We start from the raw sequence: 23,219 nt of genomic DNA, 5'->3' as shown, positions 1-23,219 counted from the left end.
TAGAGCTCTAACTCAGGGGGATTTAAAAGGCTTACCGTGGGACCTGTATTTGGAGGTGACGATTCTTCTGTGCACACAGACAAGACAGAGAGGGAAGGCATCTGGGAGATCAGATCTGAGGGAGTCAGGGTTGGCACCTCTGTGCCACTGTCCAAGTTCAAAGCTGAAAGCCCAAGAGTATGATGCCCATTGAGCTCACTGGCACTGCTTTGGGTGGAAGGCTTTAGGGAATTCCGGAAGGTGCCATTGCGGAGGCAGGATGTGCTATGGAAAGTGCTTGCCAGCTTGGCTGTCTTCTGACTGCTGTCATCAGAGTCAAGTTTGGGGAAGGACAGTGATTTGATATTGCTTACTGCAGGAATGGGGGGGAGGGACACTTTAGAAGACAGAGACATCTTTTCACAGTTGCCTAACTGTGGTAAGGTTATAAAGCCATTGGGTTTGTGAAGAGGCTTGATATCCAAGGTTGCCCGCTCCAGGGATGCCAGGACCTCCTCATCCTGTAACATTGACCCAGAGCCTCCTCTGGGCAAGTTATTGTCTAATAACTGAGCCATAATGGGTCCAGTGGTTCCTACCAGAATGTTTCTCAGCTCTTCCTTCTCATCAATAGTTTTTAACTCCAGATTATCAAATGGGTCTTCTTCACACTCAAAGTCAGCAGGATTGAAATCTGCCTTTGTGTGGGGTGGGCTGAGAACTTTCTGTTTCGTGGCACTGCTGCTGACCCGAGTCGGGGTAAGGATGCTATTGTGCTGTAAGCTGGCAAGAATGGGGTTAATTGGAGGTGGCATTGTAGCTGTACTGTGAGTCTTGGAGAAGCTCATTTTGCTGTCACCCTCTGGGCCGCTCTTAGAATTCACTTTAGCTTCTACTTCCTCAGCCTTGCGCTCTGCTTCCCTCTGGGCTTCTTGGATTTTCTTAATATCTTCAGCCCACTCAATAGTCTTCTTTTCCAAGGAGAAGTCATACTGTAAAGATATAGCAAAGAAAGGACGTGTGAACCCAGGTGGCTGCTCCTCCCCAACTCAATTCCTCCAATGAATTCTTTCTCACACGAGCACAATAGAACCTGGCAAAGCAGCATTTAAGGTGTATGAGATGATCCCCAGTCAGGAAGACTAAGGCTTCCTAAGCGCCTTATGTAGTTTAATCAAACTACGCTCCCAGATTACTTCTAGAAATGTAGTAGAGAGAACTCTCACCACTTCTAATTCTACATTACCAGGCCAAAGGCATCCTGCCAACTACTTCCTTTGCTTCTCTTCCCTCAGGCCATTTCCCTTTCTAGAATTCTTCGCTGGTGGCTAGGCAGAGCTCCGCGACCACCTCTGAAGCTTTGCTGATGGCCTTGTTCCCTCCTCTGAACCCTTTCAGAATTTTTTTTTTTAAGATTTTATTTATTTATTTGATAGACAGAGATCACAAGTAGGCAGAGAGGCAGGCAGAGAGAGAGGAAGGGAAGCAGGCTCCCTGCTGAGCAGAGAGCCCGATTCGGGGCTCGATCCCAGGACCCTGGGATCATGACCCGAGCCGAAGGCAGCGGCTCTAACCCACTGAGCCACCCAGGCGCCCCCTCTGAACCCTTTCATAACGTCTGTTCATAATGTCTGTCTCTATCAGGTGATCACAAGTGATCACAGATAGATTTAATCTTTAATTTTTTTTTTTATCTATCACAGATAGATCTAATCTTTAATTTTTCTTCTAAACACTTCTCCCAAGAATCACAAGCCTCTTGCAGGCAACTACTGGGCTTCAGAGCCTCTTCAGGGTCTCCATTATCGAGCAAAATGCCCTAGATAGAGCCTATGCTCAACAGTAACAACAGCCCCTAACATTTAAGAAGCACTTAGGAGGAACCAGGCAAGATTCTAAGCACTTTTTATGTATTAACTCTCTGGATCTTTTCAACAACCCTTTACAGTAAGTACTATTACCCTCAGTTTACAAGAGCCATGCCCAAGGTCATAAAGCTGGTACATGGTAGAACCTGGATATAACCCAGGCAGTATGAATGCAGACAGATTCTATGTTCTTAAACCACCACCTATTAAATTATAATGAACAGATTGTACTCTAAACACAGGAAAACTGATTATTAAGATATCGAGACATATTCAAATTAGGATTTTACAGTGCAAATTGCGTAAGGATTCACTTTATGGTTCATTCTTTAACAGTACCTTCAAGTATATCTCAATTTATAAAAATTTCATTTGTACACTTAGGGGAAAAAATACACCTATTACAAAAAACAAAATTCAGGGGCGCCTGGGTGGCTCAGTGGATTAAAGCCTCTGCCTCCAGCTCAGGTCATGGTCTCAGGGTCCTGGGATCGGGCCCCATGTCAGGGTCCCTGCTCGGCGGGGAGCCTGCTTCCCCCTCTCTCTGCCTGCCTCTCTAACTACTTGTGATCTCTGTCGAAATAAATAAATAAAATTTTTTTTAAAATTTCACCTCAGAAAAAAACAAAACTTTTAGTGTTCACTCTAAAGTCTCAGAACTAAACAATATCCAGGTGTATATTCAAGGCTGAAGAGATAAGAGGAGGAGATGGACAGGAAATAGGCCTACATGCCCAGACAGGAGTTTCAGAGTACAAGAAACTCTGGTCATCCCCAAGCCTTTCAGCTTCAAACAAGACAAGAGAAGCCTAGAAAGGCACACATCAAGAAGTTTATTTATCTGGGACGTCTGGGTGGCTCAACTGTTGGGCGTCTGTCAGGTCGCAATCGCAGGGTCCTGGGGGCTCCTTGCTTGACAGGAGCCAGCTTCTCCCTCTACCAGCCACTCCCCCACTTGTGCTCACTTTTTCTCTCAGACAAATAAATAAATAAAATCTTAAAAAAGAAAAGCCAGGGAGGGGGGGTTACTTATCCCTGTGAGGTGCCTGGCTGGCTCAGCCTGTGAAGCATGCGACTCTTGATCTCAGGGTTGTGAGCTTAAGACGCACGATGAGCATGGAGCCTACTTAATAAAAACAAAACAAAACAAACCAACCTTTAAAAGAGAAGTTCTTCATGTATACCCCTGAGCCAGCTGCTGGGTCCCAGAAAGGCACCTGGGCAATCATGACACTTCCTTTCTACCACTAATGGGAGTGAAAAAACAGCACTGAACAAACTGCTGCTTCTAACCATGGAGGAAATTCAATTTTGCATCCGGCTTCTTCCACCATAAACAGGCTGTAACCAACTTCCACCACCTATAAACCTAGGTCCCTGGCGTTTTACTCTCAAGAACTGGAAATTTCTTCACTTTTTTGTAAAACCTTTATTGCCTTTTATTTTTTAATTATGAAAGTAATATAAAATACTTAGAATACAGAAAAAAAAGAACAGAAATATTAGAGTGAAAAAATAAAAGTGTGGTTTGAGTGTACAAATAAATAATAACCACATCTAATATTTATCGAGTACCAGGAACCAGAGTGAATATTATAAAAGCATTATTTTATTTAATCTTACAACAACCTTAAAAGCTAATTATCCCCACTTTACAGATGAGGATATGGAGACCCAGAGGGTTTAAGTAATCTACACAAAATTACACTGCTATTAAATGGCAATTCCAGCTCATGAATGAGTGATACCAGATTCTACTCTAAATGATGACACTAAGGGCCACACCCTACTACTATGGCCACCACCACTACCGTATTCAATGAAAACTTTGTAGGCCCTAGGTGCAAGAATTATTTATGTGTTTTACTGGCCTACTTTGATGAATTTTTAGCTAAAAACTGAAGTCTGCATTGTCATGCAAGGGCAAATATGACAAAGTTATAGGAAGCATCAAGTTATCTATCCGTCTAGAGCTCTAGGTCTGACCCTTCTGTGAAAAGAAAGACCAGCACCAATACCACAACCAAATTCCTCATGGAGACCCAGGAAGTCAAAAGTTTAAAGGCACCATATGTGGTAAGAGAACAAAAATATTTCAACTGTTTCACACGGGAATGGAGCTCAAAAATCCTCTTTTGTTATTAGTAGGCGCTATGAATACAGTGAGGACAGTACCATGCACTTATTAATACTTTATGCTGATCAGATAAATAGAAAATTCCCAGCAAAGCCTAAAACAGCAACAATTTGGGATTCAAAACAAGTTTTCTGGATTAATCAATGCAACCGTGAGTAATAAGAGAATTATTAAAAGAAAATGGTGTTTTTTAATCCTATTTTAACAGTAGTATCCTGCACACAGAGAAGTGGTTACTGACATTTGTTATAGCCAATAAAAAAGTCACCAAGCAGGATGTGGGAGTGGCTCAGTTGGTAAGCATCTGCCTTTGGCTCAGGTCATGATCACAGGGTCCTGGGAGAGTCCTGCATCAGGCTCCTCACTCAGCGGGAAGCCTGCTTCTCCCTTTGCCTGCCACTCCCCATTTGTGCACTCTCGAGCACTCTATCTCTCTCCCTCTCACTCTCTCTCTCCCTCTGACAAATAAATAAAATCTTAAAAAAGAAAAAAAAAAAAAGTCACCAAACAGAACAATGTAAAACTTTCTATATATGGGAAATTTGTGTCTCTTCTGGCCCAATAAAGTCACCATACACAAAAGGGTTATTAATTCAGCTTTCAAAACTATGTAAGATGTTCAACATCATTAGTAATTAAGGAAATACACATCAAACTGCAGTAAGAGATCATTGTAAAACCCACAAGGATAAATATTATCAAAAAGATGGATAAGAAGAGTTGGCAAGGATATGGATTAACTAGAACCCTCATGTACTGTGGGCAGGACTGTAAAATGGTACAGCCACTCTAGAAAACAGTACAGCTGTTCCCCAAAAGGTTAAACACAGTTACCCTAATACAATCCAGCAGTTGCACTTATATACCCAAGAAAACTGAAAGCACACATCCACACAAAAACCTATCACAAACATTCATACCAGCATTACTGATAATAAGCAAACAGTGAAAACATTATGCTAAGTGTAATAAGTCAGTCACAAAACACTATCTATTGTATTAATCCATTTATATGACATGTCCAAAACAGGCATATCCATAGGGACAGAAAGTAGATTTACTGGTTGCCAGGGGCCGGGGGGAGAGGGAAATAGGAGTGACTGCTAATGGACACTGCATTTCTTTTTGGGATAAGGACACTACTCTGGAATTACATACTGACGATGGTTATACACTTTGAATATACTAAAAAACACTTATGTGGAAACCTAAAAAGCTGAATTTCAAGGTATGTGAATTTTATGTCAATAAAGCTATTACTTTAAAAAATACAACTGAAATTCTCCCATTTGATTACCTACTGAATATACTGGAAAATAAATATTTCTTAGGGTAACATGGTGGTACCTCAGAAAATCCCCCAGAAATAAAACTCCTTTGACAGAAAATTGTATTTTCTAAACTCTTAAGTCATAGAAAGAAGTGTTTGATAGGTAACATACTTTCCTTTTTTCCTATTTAATTCTTTCTCTAAACTGCAAGCTTGTTGAGGACAGTGATTAAGGTATTTATTTCTATCCCCAACCCTAGCAGAGCACCGCTCAAAAGTAGGCACTAAATAAATGTGCACTGAGGGAAGAAAGGAAGTCATAGAATATAAGGATATTTGCTGCTTTCAAGAAGTAATTCTAAATTTTATATGTAACTGAGCTTTAAAGACGAAAGGTTGAGAAAGAAGCTACTGAGATGGCATCTAAGCACATTCTAGAAGAATAAACAGATTTTAACAGGTAGACAGCTTTTAGTACAGTGAGAAAGAGGAAAACATTCAAGGTGGAGGTAACAGCTCATGAGAAAAAGCATAGTACTATAGGTCATATACACGGTATGTTCAATGAATTGGTAGTCACCTGGGTCGTAGGAGATATGGAGATGATGAGCTAAGGTGCTTTACCACAACCTTATGTCTAGACTTGATTAAATAAGGACTGGTGAATCAGTGTTAAGTTGTTGTTGTTTTTTTTTTTAACAGAGATATGACAACTGGAAACTTTAATTTAAAGATATTGTTCTAGAAACAATACGAAAAAAAATTTTTTTAAGTGCTGTAAGCAGAAGGGCCAATTAAAGACGATTACTGCAGAAGTCCAGGTAAAAAAAAAAAAAAATCACAGAAGGATTAATTGGGTGGTAAAGGTGAGGCACAACAGAGAGAAAAAGATTTCCAAATTTGAGTGACCAAGAAGATAATGAGGACATCAAAAGAGAGAAAGAAGTAAATGAGCAAGTCAGACGGGCAGTAGGGGTTTGTTCTGGACAAGGCACAGAAACCCAGGAATATACAGTCTAACAGATTGTAGATGATCTGTAATAAAAAAACATATGTAAGTGTGTGCATGTGTGTGTGTGTGTGTGTGTGTGTGTGTGAGAGAGAGAGAGAGACACAGAAAGACAGACAATGTGAGCCAAGCAGTAACAGCTGCTATAAAAAATAAAAATAAGAGATAGGAGAATGGTTTTTATTCCTATTCACTATACATCAAAATCTTACTCTTTAAATTTTTAAATGCACTAAACTTTAACTAAAAATCACCACTTACCTGTACTTCTCTGACCACCTGCAAACAATCAGGCAAGGAGAAGCCAATAGGAAGACCAACTTTAGCTGGTGTTTTGAATTTGTCTCCTATCTTAAATGGGACATCATCAAGGTAACTGAAAGTCCCTACAATCAAAAATAAAGTAGAAAACATCAGCAAAGAACTTTATTATTTGTTCTGCTATTATCTTACATCTAGGATACAACATAAATTTATGCTATCCTAAAACTAGAAGTTACAGAGACTTGCCGCTCTGACTGCTTACCTTCTCCTGACCTTAGACCTCTGTGGAGGAAACCCTGCTTGAGCCTACTTGATCTTATTAGGGTTTATTTTCAATTACACTTAGTATAAAAGCCAAAGTACTCACAGAAGCCTAAAAGGCCTCTCCAAAGCCCACTGCACTAACTCACAGTAATTGCTCCTCAACCACGACAAGGTCAAACCCACCTCAAAATTTCTGCAGTGGCTGCTCCTTCTATCTGGAATGTCCTTCCCTGAAATATTCACGTGACTTATTCCTTCCACTTCTTCAAGTCTTTGCTCAAATGTCACTCTCTCAATGAAGCTTACTCTGACCACTCTATTCAAAAACCACCTGACCCTCGTTGCAGTACTCCCATGTTACCACCTATCCTTTCGCCCACAGCACTTATTACCATCTAACATATTAAGGAATTCATTTTTAAATTATATTTACTGTCTGTCTGGCCCAATGGAATATAAGCTCCTTGCAGACAAGCATTAAGTCTATTTTATTCACTGACGTACTGCCAAAATCTATACATATTAGGCACTTAATACTGATGAGTTGATAGAACCTCCACAAAAGAACCTCTTTGACTAGGAGTTCTCTACTTTAGAAAAAATCATTTCTAATTAATACAAAGAATTACTCTGCATTTTTTTTATTTTTTAAAAGATTTTTATTTACTTATTTGACACAGAGAGAGAGAGAGATCACAAGTAGGCAGAGGCAGGCGGGGGTGGCGTGCGGGGGAGAAGCAGGCTCCCTGCTGAGCAGAGATCCTGATGGGGGGCTTGATCCCAGGACCCTGAGATCATGACCTGGACCAAAGGCAGAGGCTTAACCCACTGAGCCACCCAGGTGCCCCTACTCTGCATTTTTTAAACTATATTCTGCAGCAGATGTAGAAATATTCAAGAAGCATAGCACTTATGAAAAAAAGGAAAACCAGGGGTGCTTAAGTGGCAGTCAGTTAAGGGTCTGCCCTCAGCTCAGGTCATGAACTCAGGGTCTCAGGATCAAGTCTCACATCGGGCTTCCCTGCTTGGTGGGGAGTCTGCTTCTCGCTCTCCCTCTGCTCCTCCTTGCTGCTCATGGTCTCTCTTAAATAAAACAAACAAACAAACAAACAAAAAAAACAAAAAAACAGACAAGACTATGGGAATCAAAAAAAGATTAATCACTGGGGCGCCTGGGTGGCTCAGTGGGTTAAGCCTCTGCCTTCGGCTCAGGTCATGATCCCAGGGTCCTGGGATCGAGCCCCACATCGGGCTCTCTGCTCAGCGGGGAGCCTGCTTCCCCCTCTCTCTCTGCCTGCTGCTCTGCCTACTTGTGATCTCTGTCTGTAAAATAAATAAATAAAATTTTAAAAAAAAAAAAAAAAAAAAAAAAGATTAATCAGGAGACATAAACCACATACAACTGAACTGCTCTAACTCCCCGAAGGCTCTCTTCCTAAATGCTGAATCATACAGAAAGACCAGGACATTATCACTGATTTAGAGTCAGACAAAATGAGAGTGGCTCTTATATATGACTCTAACTATACACTCCCAATTGTACATGGTTTCTTTTCTGGACCAGATCTGGGGCTAACTTACTGGCAGAACCATCATGGACAATGAAATAGTTCCTACTTTTTTACTATTAACAGCTAGTAAAATAAGGATTGTTGGGACACCTGGGTGGCTCAGTCAGTTAAGCCCCTGCCTTCGGCTCAGGTCATGATCCCAGGATTCTGGGATCAAGGCCCAAGTTGGACTGCCTGCTCAGTGGAGAGCCTGCTTCTCCCTTTCCTGCCTGCTTCTGCTCTCTCTCTCAAATAAATAAATAAAAGCTTTTAAAAAAAAAAAAAAAAAAAAAAAAGGATTGCTTCTGGGCCTCACACTGGTTTACTTCCTTGAATGCTTAGAATTATAGACAGAATATTACAATTACAAATATATATAGATAATATACAAATATTAGACAGAATAATACAATTACCCCTCTTCTATGAAGATGGCTTCTCTCCCTTTCTAAAAACAGATTTCAAGACTTAACAAACTCAAGATATATTTGAAATCTTCTCATCATTCCCATTTCCTGAAGTAAATATTGCTCTGATACACCTAAAACCCTCCAGCAGAAAGAAGGCCCCTAGTTGCACCCTTGGGGGCTGGCCTCTCTCTTTTCCCTATCTTCTAGTCAGAACTGAAACATTTAATGTATCTCCCACTCAGCGAGCAAATTAAATTCACAACCGTGCTCAATTTAACAATTCTTCTGGGGAATAACCATAATTATTAATACTCTAGGAAAGTTTCTTCATTGGTCATATCTGTAGAAGTACTATTTTCTCAAATGGCAATGCCTATCACATTCCCACCCTTTTTTTTACTTGATTACTTCTAGTCCCGTAAGAATGAGCTTAACAACTTCCTTCTTAATCTCAGAACACCCAGTTCATACCAGCACCTCAGGTCTTAGCATTCTGTGCCTAGACACTCTGAGTGAAAATCCTGAGTGTCCCTTAAGAAGGGATAAATGTTTCTTATCTACACCTCCCAACCCCAGCATAACTGGCAGATAAGATGCTCAGTAAGAACAAATAAAGAAACATGTTCTATTCTTCTTTCATATTTAACTCTCACCCCTATGCTAACTCACATTCAATTAACTTTTATTAAAATTCAAAATGAGGGGCACCTGGGTGGCTCAGTGGGTTAAGCCTCTGCCTTCAGCTCAGGTCATGATCTCAGGATCCTGGGATCGAGCCCCGCATCGGGCTCTCTGCTCAGCAGGGAGCCTGCTTCCTCCTCTCTCTCTGCCTGACTCTCTGCCTACTTGTGATCTCTCTCTGTCAAATAAATAAATAAAATCTTTAAAAAAATAATAATAATAATAATAAAATTCAAAATGATTTACCTAAAATGGCAAGGCTACTCATAAAAATATACGAGGTGCTTCCCCACTAAAGTATCAGGTATCATCACAGGCTGCCCAAAAAAACCAAGTACTGGTTACAACCCTAAAACCCTCTGTCACTTAAAAAATCTTTATATTATAGAAATTAAAAGCAAAGTTCTAACTTAAAAATTTTTTATCTGTCTTCCATGAAAACACGTGCTCAAATTTTACTAGACATTAGATTTTAACTTTAGCTAGAGTCCTAATAGGAGACAAAGATGAAACTAGCATTTTCTAAGAAGCATTGGCAAGATTTATAGTCAAATTAACAATCACAAAATTAAGTCTAGTTTTACAATGTTTATTCATTCAAAGTAAGTTAATTATCACACACACACACACACACACACACACACACACACACACTCTGAAAAAAATCCTACCCATAATAACGTAAGAGTGTATGATATACAAATATTAAGAAATCCCATCCAGGGGCGCTTGGGTGACTTAGTGGGTTGAGCCTCTGCCTTCGGCTCAGGTCATGATCCCAAAGTCCTAGGATTGAGCCCCAATTTGGGCTCTCTGCTTGGCAAGGAGCCTGCTTCCCACTCTCTCTCTGCCTGCCTCTCTGCCTACTTGTGATCTCTCTCTCCGTCAAATAAATAAATAAAAATCTTTAAAAAAAAAAAACCCACACTAAAACTAACAAAATTTTCTTTTTCCTAACAAAATTTCTTTTTTTTTTTTTTAAAGATTTTATTTATTTATTTGACAGACAGAGATCACAAGTAGGCAGAGAGGCAGGCAGAGAGAGAGGAGGAAACAGGCTCCTCACTGTGCAGAGAGCCCGATGCGGGGCTCGATCCCAGGACCCTGAGATCATGTCCTGAGCCAAAGGCAGAGGCTTTAACCCACTGAGCCACCCAGGCGCCCTCTTAACAAAATTTCTTAAATGAACAGTTCTATTGCAGAATGGTGATGGGAGTTGAAGGTGAAAATTATCTATAAAAAATAACATACTTAACATATCTGAGCCAAATGAGTTATCTTTCAAAGGGTGTTCAGTTTCTTTGCCCAACTTTCAGTTAGGAAACTATGACAGTGCTGTATACACTGATGACTTATATTCTGTAAACTGAAGTAGGCCCTGGCATAGGGAGAGATGGATCAAGTATTGTACCTTTAAACAACTGTTTCCCTTCCTTAACACCAAATAAAGGTTTCTGCTTTTAAAAATCAGTTTCATTTCACAAACAAAGGCAATGCCAAGGTGACTTGGCACATCCTCTAACTTTCCCTGGTCTTAATCCTTTAAACTTTGTTGGTAGGGAATGAGCCAACAGTTACGTGTTTACTGGACAAAGGGGTGGGGGAGAATAAAGGGCAAAAACACATTTAGGGAAACCTGGCTGGCTCAGTTAGTAAAGCATGGGGACTCTTTAATGCAGAGATTACTTAAAACTAAAAAATCTTTTAGGGTGGTCCAGTCAGTTAAGCATCAAACTCTTGATTTCAGCTCAGGTTGTATGATCTCCGGGTCATGAGATCGAGCCCCCACAGGGCTCTGCACTAGGCATAGAAGCTGTTTGGGATCCTCTCTCACTCTCTCCCCTTGTCCCTCCCCACCCCATCAACCCATCTCGTGGTGCATGCTCTTTTATTGTTCTGCTTTGTTTTTAAGATTTTTATTTATTTGAGGGGCGCCTGGGTGGCTCAGTGAGTTAAAGCCTCTGCCTTCAGCTCAGGTCATGATCCCAGAGTCCTGGGATTGAGACCCATGTTGGGCTCTCTGCTTGGCAGGGAGCCTGCTTCCCCCTCTCTCTCTGCCTGCCTCTCTGCCTACTTGTGATCTTTGTCAAATAAATAAATAAAATCTTTAAATACACACATACACACAGAAAGATTATTTATTTGAGAGAGGGAGAGAGAAAGGAAGAGAGGGAACACTAGCAGGGGGAGTTGGAGAGAAAGAAGCAGGCTTCCCGCTAAGCAGGGTGCCGAATGCAGGGCTCGATCCCAGGACCCCAGGATCATGACCTGAGCCGAAGGCAGATGCTTAACAACTGAGCCACCCAGGGGCCCCTCTCTTTCTCTATTTTATTTTTTTAATATTATTTATTTGACAGAGAGATCATAAGTAGGCAGAGAGGCAGACAGAGAGAGAGAGAGGAAAGCAGGCTCTCTGCTGAGCAGACAGCCCGATGCAGGACTCGATTCCAAGACCCTGAGATCATGACCTGAGCCGAAGGCAAAGGCTTAACCCACTGAGCCATCCAGGTGCCCCTCTCTCGCTCTTTTATTAAAAAAAAAAAAAAACTTTTAGGGGCACCTGGCTGGCTCAATGGATGAAGCACATAACTTTTGATCTCAGAGTTGAGAGTTTGAGACCCACACTGACTGTAGGGATTACCTAAAAATAAAATCTTTAGGGGTGCCTGGGTGGCTCAGTGGGTTAAGCCTCTGCCTTCAGCTCAGGTCATGATCCCAGGGTCCTGGGATCAAGCCTTGCATCGGACTCTCTGCTCAGCAGGGAGCCTGCTTCTTCTCTTCCTCTCTCTGCCTGTCTCTCTGCCTACTTGTGATCTGTCAAATAAATAAATAAATAAATAATCTTTAAAAAGAAAAAAAAAGATAGCTAAATAAATAAAACCTTTAAAAAAAAAGGCATTTAAAGAAATGGCAACAGGGGCATCTAGATGGCTAGTGGCTTAAAGCCTCTGCCTTTGGCTCGGGTGTGGTCTCGGGGTCCTGGGATGAAGCCAGGCATCGGGCTCTCTGCTCAGCAGGGAGCCTGCTTCCTCCTCTCTCTGCCTGCCTCTCTGACTACTTGTGATCTCTATCAAATAAGTGGATAAAATCTTAAAAAAAAAAAAATAAAGAAATGGCAACAAAGCAAGCAACCTTTTATTTTTTTTAAAGATTTTATTTATTTATTTGACAGACAGAGATCACAAGTAGGCAGAGAGGCAGGCAAAGAGAGAGAAAGGAGGAAGCAGGCTCCCTGCTGAGCAGAGAGCCCGATGTGGGGCTCAATCCCAGGACCCTGGGATCATGACCTGAGCCGAAGGCAGAGGCTTTAACCCACTGAGCCACCCAGGCACCCCGCAAGCAACCTTTTAAATGGACAGAAGATTACCATAGTTTAATTAATGATCATGCTTTGAGGATTATAAAGAATGTATTTTGCAAATATAACTGACTATGCCTTACAAATTATTCATTTTAATCCAATAAATCAAAATACATATATTTAAAGACAGCAATTTCTCGTTTCTCAATACACCTTATTTTTTAAATAGATTCAATAAAACTCAATTAACTACATGGCCCAGAGAATTAAACAGTGTGACTAACAAATTTCCAGCTTACCCCAAATACTTTTCAGTTTCAGTCTTTATTATTGAGTATCTTTCTAAAATGTCTGAGCTCACTTTCTTAAGTTCAGTTTCGAGAAAGAAAATAAGTATATCTCTGATGACTATGGCTGTGGCAGTTCCCTGAAGTCAGTTTCTGCACCTGACTTTGCATTACACCACAGTGGAAGAGAATGGGCTAAAATATAGTAAATTAGGATAAATTCTCCGAAAGCATCATAGTGATTTCTTTCTTTTCGAATTGCTGATATGCTTATAGTCTTTCACCTGCACGTTTTCCTGCAAAAAAGTTGTAATTCCAGAGAAGAGGAGAGATGAATTCATAATGGAGGGTAGAAACCAGATTATGCTTAATTCAGGTTTTACCGTGACTTCAAATTGAGGATTCAAATTGAAGTTTTTGAAAAAGACCAAGAGTAAAGACCAAAATTAAAATTTAGTGAAAAATACAATTCCATGACCCGGTATCACTATCTTAAAGCCATTAGGCTGGTTTTAAACTTAGATTAGGGGCGCCTGGGTGGTTCAGTAGGTTAAGCCTCCAACTCTTGATTTCAGCTCAAGTCATATCTCAAGGTTATGAGACTGAGCCTCATGTGGGGCTCTATGTCAGCACAGAGTCTGCTTGAGATTCTCTCCCTCTGCCCCTTCTCCTGCTGGTGCGTGCACCCCACCTTTGATAAATCAATCAATTAATTAATTAAAGTTGACAGATAGATACACATGAAGACAGATACACATATTATACAGATATCTGCTACAGGATGTAAAGTCACAAGAAAATGCGACTCATACCTTAACAACAAAAGCCAGATAACCTACAAAATCAGCTTTTTTTTTTTTCAAAATCAGCTTTTTAATATACAATGTCTGGCATTCAATCAAAAATAAGACACAGGGGCACCTGGGTGGCTCAGTGGGTTAAAGCCTCTGCCTTCAGCTCAGGTCATGATCCCAGAGTCCTGGGATCAAGCCCCGCGTCTGGCTCTCTGCTCAGCAGGGAGCCTGCTTCCATTCCTCTCTCTCTGCCTGCCTCTCTGCCTACTTGTGATCTCTGTCAATAAATAAATAAAACCTTTAAAAAAAAAAATAAGACACACAAGGGGCGCCTGGGTGGCTCAGTGGGTTAAGGCCTCTGCCTTCGGCTCAGGTCATGATCCCGGGGTTCTGGGATCGAGCCCCGCATCGGGCTCTCTGCACAGCAGGGAGCCTGCTTCCTCCTCTCTCTCTTCCTGCCTCTCTGCCTACTTGTGATCTCTGTCAAAAAAAAAAAAAAAAGACACACAAAAAAGCAAGAAAATGTGATCCATCATTAAGAGAAGAACCAGTCATCAGACACAAACTGAGGGATAGCAAAGATACTGAAACTATCAGAAAGGTTTAAAATAACTGTAATAAATATACTAAAGGATCTAACGGAAAAGATGAACATGTGTAAGCAGATGAGAAATTTCAATAAGAGACGTAAATATAAGGAAACAAAGCAACAATGCCAGAAATGAAAAATGCAGTATCAGAGAGAAAATCTTTGATGGTTCATAACCAGGCTGTCCTGGAAAGAACCAGAGACCCTGAGGGTAGGTCAAAAGAAATTAACTGAACTGAAACACAAAGGTGAAAAAAAAAAAAAATGGAACAGAGCCTTAAGAGATATTTAGGACAGTATCAAACAGCCTAATATGTGTATGATTAGAGTCTCAAAAGGATAAGAGAGAAACAATGGGGCAGAAGAAATATGAAAGGAAATAATGGCTGCAAATTTTCCCAGAGTGATAAAAGATCAGCCCACAGGGACGCCTGGGTGGCTCAGTTGGTTAAGCGGCTGCCTTTGGCTCAGGTCATGGTCCCAGAGTCCTGGGATCGAGTCCCACATCGGGCTCCTTGCTTGGCGGGGAGCCTGCTTCTCCCTCTGCCTCTGCCTGCCACTCTGCCTGTGCTCGTGCGCTCTCTCTCTCTCTCTCTCTCTCTCTAACAAATAAATAAAAAAAATTTTAAAAAAAAAAAAAAAAAGATCAGCCCACAGATCCAAGAAGTTTAGCTAATTTCAAGCAGGATAAATACACAGAAAATCATACAAAGGCACATCACAGTAACAATGCTGAAAACAAAGATAAAATTCTTGAAAGATGGTGGGGGAAGGGGAGCAATGATTCAATGATGGCCAGTTTCTTTATATTACACTGTAAAGCAGTAACAGATCAACTTTAAAAACAATTTAAAATAAAACATCTTCATCACTCAGCAGAAAAAGTATTTCAGTATCCTAGGAGAAATTAAACCAAAGGCAAAATGAACCTCCCTTGGAAGTTAGCTACCTCAACGGTCATAAATAAGACAGTGTGGCCTTTCAAAGGAAAGAGTTTAGTTTTATTAAGTTTTATCTGATCATATAGACTTATTTTTTTCCTAAATTAGAATCTCAAGAAACTTTCTCAGATATTAAAAAAGGAATCTTTTTGTTGAAGCTTTTTTCTCCATTTAATTTATTTGAGATAGAGCGAGAGAGAGCAGGGGAGGGGCACAGGGAAAGGCAGAGGGAGAGGGAGAAGCAGACTCCCTGCTCAGCAGGGAGTCCCATGCTGGGCTTGATCCCAGGACCCCTGAGATCATGACCTGAGCCAAAAGCAGACTCTTAACCAACTGAGCAATACAGGCGCCCCTGTTAAAACGTTTTTAAAAACCCACTTCTGGGCGCCTGGGTGGCTCAGTGGGTTAAAGCCTCTGCCTTCGGCTCAGGTCATGATCACAGGGTCCTGGGATCGAGTTCCGCATCGGGCTCTCTGCTTAGTGGGGAGCCTGCTTCGGTCTCTCTTTCTCTCTGCCTGCCTCTCTGCCTACTTGTGATCTCTCTCTCTGTCAAATAAAATAAAATCTTAAAAATAAATAAATAAATAAAATAAAAAAAATAAAGACCCACTTCTGGGGGCAAATGGGTGGCTCAGTTCAATAAGGATCCACCTCTGGCTCTCCCTCTACCCCTCCCCCAATGCTTGCACGCTCCCATGCACCCACACACTCTCTTTAAAAAAAAAATAGGGCACCTGCGTGGCTTAGTCATGCCCTGCTTCAGCTCGGGTCATGGTACCGGTTTCCTGGGATCAAGTCCTGCATTGGTTGGGGAGTGGGGGGTGTCTCTGCTCAGCAGGGAGCCTGTTTCTCCCTCTCCCACTTCCCTGGCTTGTACTTGGTATCAAATAAATAAATAAAAGCTTAAAAAATAATAACAACAATAAAATCTTAAAAATAAATGTAAAAAGTGACTTCTGGAAAATAATTTTCTTCTTAAATAAAGTGGAAAGTTAAGTTAAAAACTAAAGAGAAGTAACATTTTAAAACACCAGACTCCAAGAAAGGTCTGATTTAAACTGAGCCAAGAGTTTGCAATTTACATAATCTAATACAAGCACAATATTTTTAAAGGGCTTTCAGAATTAACTGCTTATTCTCTTATTCTGTCATTTAGGGATATGTAGTTATTAATGACAGTGGAAGGAGTTCTGCCTTAGTTGAAAAAGATGAACTTGAGGAACACCTGGGTGGCTTAGTTGGTTAAGCATCTGCCTTCAGCTCAGGTCACGATCCCAGCTTCCTGGGATCCAGTCCTGCACTGGGCTCCTTGCTCAGCAGGAAGCCTGCTTCCCCCTCAGCCTGCCACTCTCCCTGCTTGTGCGCACACATTTCTCTCTCTCTCTGACAAATTAATAAATGAAACCTTTAAAAAAAGGGGGGAGGGGGGCGCCTGGGTGGCTCAGTGGGTTAAAGCCTCTGCCTTCAGCTCGGGTCATGATCCCAGGGTCCTGGGATCGAGCCCTGCATCGGGCTTTCTGCTCAGCAGAGAGCCTGCTTCCTCCTCTCTCTCTGCCTGCCTCTCTGCCTACTTGTGATCTCTTGTCTGTCAAATAAATAAATAAATAAATCTTTTTAAAAAAAAAAAAATTTTTTTTTTTTTTTAATTAAAAAAGGGGGGGGCACCTGGGTGGTTCGGTTGTTAAGCATCTGCCTTCGGCTCAGGTCCCCATCCCACAGCGCATCGGGCTCCCTGCTGAGAGGTAAGCCTGCTTCTCCCCCCTCTCCCACTCCCCCTGCTTGTGTTCCCTCTCTCACTGTGTCTCTGTCAAATAAATAAATAAATAAGTAAATAATCTTTTTTAAAAAATGAACTTGGAAAGTAAATCAAATAGTAGTCATAGCACAGGATCTAGTCAGCATAAATATTTAAAAAGACAAAAGGCAATTTAATATCCAGTCACAAGAACAAATGTTACCTCCTTATCCACATCTCAAATGTGGATATGCCCTGAAAGAATTATACACACACATACACTCACTAACCCTAATGAGCCAGTCAGATAATACCTACCTTAGGGAGATTCAATCCACAGGCCTATAAGCTAGGCTGTACCAATCAGATCATCCCTTGGCCAAAAGATAGAAAAACTTTAGCTACATGATGTTAGCCACTTAAACTGAAAGATCAAGTAGCAAGCAGTAAAATAATGGGGGGTGGCCATTTTTGACCCTACGCACTCTACACAAGTAGGTCAAAAAAGCAAGTCTATAAACAGAAGAATAAAAATGGAGCACACCCGCAGAAAAAAGCCTAAGAAAAGGCTATGTAGCTTCCTGAGAGATGGAGGGAGTATGAGCCTTAGCTTCCTGGCTTTCTAATTTCAGCTCTGTAAGACCAGGCTAAACTTGATTTCCTGCACTCAGATGCCAACAAGATTGCTATTCTCCCCTCACCTTTTTTTTTTTTCCTATTTCCTTTAATTTCTATTCCTTAAACTACATAATATCTAAAAATAAGATTTTTTACTCTTAAAAACTCTAAAGCTACAGACATTCAAGTAAGAGCTCCGCAGTTAAAAGCAGAAGCTGAAAAGAGAAAGAGAAAAAAATCTTTTCTCTGGGCACCTATGTGGTTCAGTTGGTTAAGCATCTGACTCTTGATCTCACCTCAGGTCTTGATCTCAGGGTTGTGAGTTCAAGCCCCACGCTGGGCTCCACAATTAGCGTGAAGCCTACTGAAGAAAAGGAAAAAGAAAAGGGAAAGGAGAAAGGAAAAGGAGAAAGGAGAGAAGAAAGAGAGGAGAAAGGAAAGAAGAAAGGAAAGGAAAGAAAAAAAATATTTTCTCAAATTTTACTCATGTAGAATGTTTCACTTAAACAACAAAATTTTGGTGAGGAATGTAAGGAGATGGAGGAATTTCTTAAAAAGTTACTGATCGGGGGGCACCTGTGTGGCTCAGTGGGTTAAAGCCTCTGCCTTCGGCTCAGGTCATGATCCCAGGGTCCTAGGATCGAGCCCTGCATCAGGCTCTCTGCTCAGCAGAGAGCCTGCTTCCCTTCCTCTCTCTGCCTGCCTCTCTGCCTACTTGTGATCTCTGTCTGTCAAATAAATAAATAAATAATCTTAAAAAAAAAAAAAAGTTACTGATCATATAACTTCAAAATTAGAATCTTCTCTCTGGACTGTTTAGCTGGAACACGTAACCTGGGGTTCATCTTATTTTCACTCTAGTCAAAAAGGACTTCCCAAAGAGTCGAGATATATACTTTACCTAAGGACTTCCCAAAGAGTTGAAATACATAGTTTATCTTTGAAATAAGATTTTAAGTTAAAATTTTTCTTTTTTGCTATTTTCTCTCCCAGGCCTTTCCTCTGTCCTTTTTCTTTAAAAAAGTGATCCAAAAAAAAAGTAATCCAGAGGCAACTTCAGATCTACCTCTCTCCTATCATTTGAATACTTTAAAAGTATTGTCTAATAATCCTTAGACAATAGGAAATAGCTTACCTGGCAGATCTGATGCCTAACCTGCTATAAAGAATGCAAACTCCTGGAGCACCTTGGTGGCTCAGTCAGTTAAGTGTCTGCCTTCGGCTTAGGTCATGATCCCAGAGTCTTGGGATCAAGCCCCGCATTGGGTTGCCTGCTCAGCAGGAAGCCTGCTTCTCCCGCTCCCACTACCACTGCTTGTGTTCCTTCTTTCACTGTGTCTCTCTGTCTAGTAAATAAACAGTATTTAAAAAAAAAAAAAAAAAAGCAAATCCCTGAGCATGACTGACTTAACTCCAAAATGACTTAACAAAACACATACAACTGACGTATGTAAGCATATGCACAATGGTAATTCAAAATATTAAACTGTTATATGAAATATGCAAGCAAGTTAGAACCCCAGTGACTGCTGCTGCAGCCTGATTGAGCTGATTCGATCAAGCAACCAGAAGAGCATACCAATGTATGTTGCCATGCAACCTGGCAAACCATTCTTACAATGACATGATTTTAAAAATGGAAGGATATGGGGCGCCTGGGTGGCTCAGTCTGCCTTCAGCTCGAGTCGTGATCCCAGGATCCTGGGATCGAGCCCCGCATCGGGCTCTCTGCTCTGCGGGGAGCCTGCTTCCTCCTCTCTCTCTGCCTGCCTCTCTGCCTACTTGTGATCTCTGTCAAATAAATAAATAAAATATAAAAAAAAAAAAAAAAAGAAAGGATAGCTTTAAAAATCTTCATTTTTTTAAGTGGGGAAGAAGCACAGAGTGGAGAGAGACCATCTTAAGCAGGCTCCATGCCCAGTACGGAGCCTGAAGCAGGGCTTGATCTCAACCCTGAGATCATGACCTAAGCAGAATCAAGAGTCAGATGCTTAATTGACTAAACCACCAGGCATCCTCCAAAACCCTTTTTAAGTAACTGTGTTGTTTGGATTTCTGGTATTTAATTCTTATCTACTACTGTATGAAAAGAGAATCTAACTTTAATTCTTAGGCACATCCATTCCTCCCAAATGCAGAAAATAAAGTTTATTGAAAGGTTGTATCACAGAAAAGGATGATAAACTATTCGTTTCAAATACAAAACTGTAATTACTACTACTAACATTTCTATAATTACTGATCATGGTTTATTTGTAGTAATTATTTCCTATCACTGTGGGGCAGGAAGGGAGGATGACCGGGATGGACACTAAAGCAAAACATTATTAAGTATTAACTAAAGTTTTAGAGTGTTTCACACCTGAGACAACAAAAAGCTACGACCAGAGAGTAAGAAAGGGAATGTTAAGGACTTCAAATCAATAAAAATAGGTAGGCTCCCCATCCATCTCTGGTAGTTTCAAGTACAATAACCATAGAGACTCAAAAATATAACTAACTACTTCAATACTTCAGTATTACATTACCTGAAATCCAGCAGAATGTACAGGCTACACTGTTGCACAACTTTTTCTCAAGCTGTTCATTTAAATAAACAAAAAGGGGCATTTACTTAACGCTAAGTGATTTCAAATCCTCAGAGCAAATCATAACTTAAACCATGATATCTAACAGTCCACTTACCATGAAAATCTGCACCCAACTTCTTAGAAGCCATTTAGAACCTGAAAAACAAAGAAATATTTTTAAGCACACCATGCTCTGAGGGGATAAAAACAAATCATTATGAGAAAATTCAGACTACAAAAAAACCTCAGAATACAGTCTTCAAACTTCTCAGTCCCAAAATCTCAAAAAAGGAGAAAGGTAGAGATACTAGTTTTCTAGAGAAAAGTTAAATATTTCTAAAATCTGCATGTTCTAAAAATGTATGTGTGGGGACACCTGGGTGGCTCAGACAGTCAAGAGTCTGCCTTTGGGGGCGCCTCGGTGGCTCAGTGGGCTAAAGCCTCTGTCTTCGGCCTAGGTCATGATCCCAGGGTTCTGGGATCGAGCCCCGCGTCGGGCTGTCTGCTCCGCAGGGAGCCTGCTTCATCTTCTCTCTCTCTCTGCCTGCCTCTCTGCCTACTTGTGATCTCTGTCTGTCAAATAAATAAATAAAATCTTTAAAAAAAAAAAAAAAAAAAGAGTCTGCCTTTGGCTCAGGTCATGAACCAGGGCCCTTGGATGGAGCCAGACTTCAGGCTCCCGGCTCTGCGGGTAGTCTCCATCTCCCTCTGCCTCCCCCAACTTGTGCTCAGGCTCTCTCTCTCTCTCAAATAAATAAAATCTTAAAATTTTTTTAAGTGAAGGACAAAAACATAAAACCACACATCTTTGCATTTTTCAGCCCCTATAAAAGTAGGTCTGAAGTCCTGTCTCAAACAAATAATCTGAGCTCTTAAACCTAAAAGTCGGTCTACTGCCCTTGATATGGTGTTTATACCTGTAACTTAAAAATATAAGCAGGGGGGAAAAATGTAAGCAGGAAAAAAATTAAGGTTGGCTATATGAATTTATTGTCTTTTGTCTATTAGCCTGTTTATAATACACTGTAAGGCATCATACTGAAAATAATCTATTTTCTACCAAAAGTTAAAAAAACAAAAAAAGGAAAAGTATATTGCACCTATCTTGTGAAAACTATTCAAAATAGAATTAAAATCTGCATAGGATTTTTTTTTTTTTTAAGAAATTAACAAATTGGGCACCTGAGTGACTCAGTCATTAAGCATCTGCCTTCAGCTGGGGTCATGAGCCCAGGGTCCTAGGATGGAGCCCCAGGTCCAGCTTCCCACTCTGAGGAAGCCTACTTCTCCCTCTCCCACACCCCCTGCTTGTGTTCCTTCTCTTGCTGTCTCACTGTCAAATAAGTAAATAAAATCTTTAAAGAAAAAGAAAGAAAGAAAGAAAGAAAGAAATTAACAAGCTGATCTTTTTTTTAAAGTTTTATTTATTTAAGTAATCTCTATATTCAACCTAGGGTTAAACTTGTGACCTGAGATCAAGAGTCTCATGAGGCTTGAACTTGTGACCCAAGATCAAGAGTCTCATGCTCCGGGGGTGCCTGGGTGGCTCAGTGGGTTGAGCCTCTGCTTTCGGCTCCGATCATGATCTCAGGGTCCCGGGATCGAGCCCCGCTTTGGGCTCTCTGCTCGGCGGGGAGCCTGCTTCCCCCTCTCTCTCTGCCTGCCTCTGCCTACTTGTGATCGCTCTCTCTCTCTGTGTCAAATAAATAAAATCTTAAAAAAAAAAAAAAAGTCTCATGCTCTTCCAACTAAACCAGCCAGGCACCCCTATATACTTTAAATGGATGAACTGACAGGGGCACCTGGGTGGTTCAGTTAGTTAAGCTTTCTGACTCTTGATTTCAGCTCAGGTCATGATCTCAGGGTCCTAAGACCAAGCTTTGCATTAAGCCCCCAATCAGCTCCACACTCAACACGGAGTCTGCTTGCCTCCCTCCCTCTGCTTGTCCCCCTCTCTCTCTGTCACGCTCTCTAAAATAAATAAAATCTTAAAAATAAATAAATGACATGGAGGTTCCTCAAAAAGTTGAAAATATGGGCGCCTGGGTGGCTCAGTGGGTTAAAGCCTCTGCCTTCAGCTCAGGTCATGATCCCGGGGTCCTGGGATCAAGCCCCACATCGGGCTCTCTGCTCTGAGGGGGATCCTGCTTTCTCCTCTCTCTCTACCTGCATCTCTGCCTACTTGTGATCTCTGTCTGTCAAATAAATAAATAAAATCTTTAAAAAAAAAAAAGTTGAAAATAGGGGCGCCTGGGTGGCTCAGTGGGTTAAAGTCTCTGCCTTCAGCTCAGGTCGTGATCTCAGGGTCCTGGGATCAAGTCCCACATTGGGCTCTCTGCTCAGCAGGGAGCCTGCTTCCCTTCCTCTCTCTCTGCCTGCCTCTCTGCCTACTTGTGATCTCTGTCAAATGAATAAATTTTTTAAAAAATCTTTAAAAAAATTAAAATTTAAATTTAAAAAAAAAAGTTGAAAATAAAGCTACCCTACGACCCAGCAATTGCACCACTGGGTATTCACCCTAAAGATACAAATGTAGTGATCTGAAGGGGCATGTGCACCCGAATGTTTATAGCAGCAATGTCCACAATAGCCAAACTATGGAAAGAACCTAGAAGTCCATCAACAGATGAATGGATAAAGAAGATGTGGTATATATATATATGTGTGTGTGTGTGTATATATATATATATATACACACACATACACACAATGGAATACTATGCAGCCATCAAAAGATATGAAATCTTGCCATTTGCAATGACATGGATGGAACTAGAGGGTATTATGCTTAGCGAAATAAGTCAATTGGAGAAAGACAATTATCATATGATCTCCCTGATAAGAGGAAGTGGAGATGCAGCGTGGGGGGTTTGGGGGGGTAGGAAAAGAATAAATGAAACAAGATGGGATCAGAGGGAGACAAACCATAAGAGACTCTTAATCTCACAAAAC

The 23,219-nt window shown here is 41.0% G+C and overlaps 1 protein-coding gene across 1 annotated transcript in view; it reads right to left on the bottom strand.

The window, feature by feature from the left end:
* LOC111145741 (ubiquitin associated protein 1) overlaps window positions 1-23,219 on the bottom strand; it is a 67,203-nt gene that overhangs the window by 10,067 nt on the left and 33,917 nt on the right. Inside the window, exons 2-4 of the mRNA XM_022500911.1 lie at window positions 20,383-20,423; window positions 6,525-6,649; window positions 36-971 (exon numbers count right to left, since the gene is read on the bottom strand). Coding sequence (XP_022356619.1) covers window positions 36-971; window positions 6,525-6,649; window positions 20,383-20,416 — 1,095 coding nt within the window. The 5' untranslated portion in view covers window positions 20,417-20,423. The remainder of the gene's footprint in view (window positions 1-35; window positions 972-6,524; window positions 6,650-20,382; window positions 20,424-23,219) is intronic.

This window comes from Enhydra lutris, unplaced genomic scaffold (assembly GCF_002288905.1).
Source record: "Enhydra lutris kenyoni isolate GAN:26980312 unplaced genomic scaffold, ASM228890v2 scaffoldscaffold13, whole genome shotgun sequence".
NCBI classification, from domain to species: Eukaryota; Metazoa; Chordata; class Mammalia; order Carnivora; family Mustelidae; genus Enhydra; species Enhydra lutris.
Note: the sequence above shows the minus strand (reverse complement) of the source record. Positions and strands in the feature narration are given on the sequence as shown.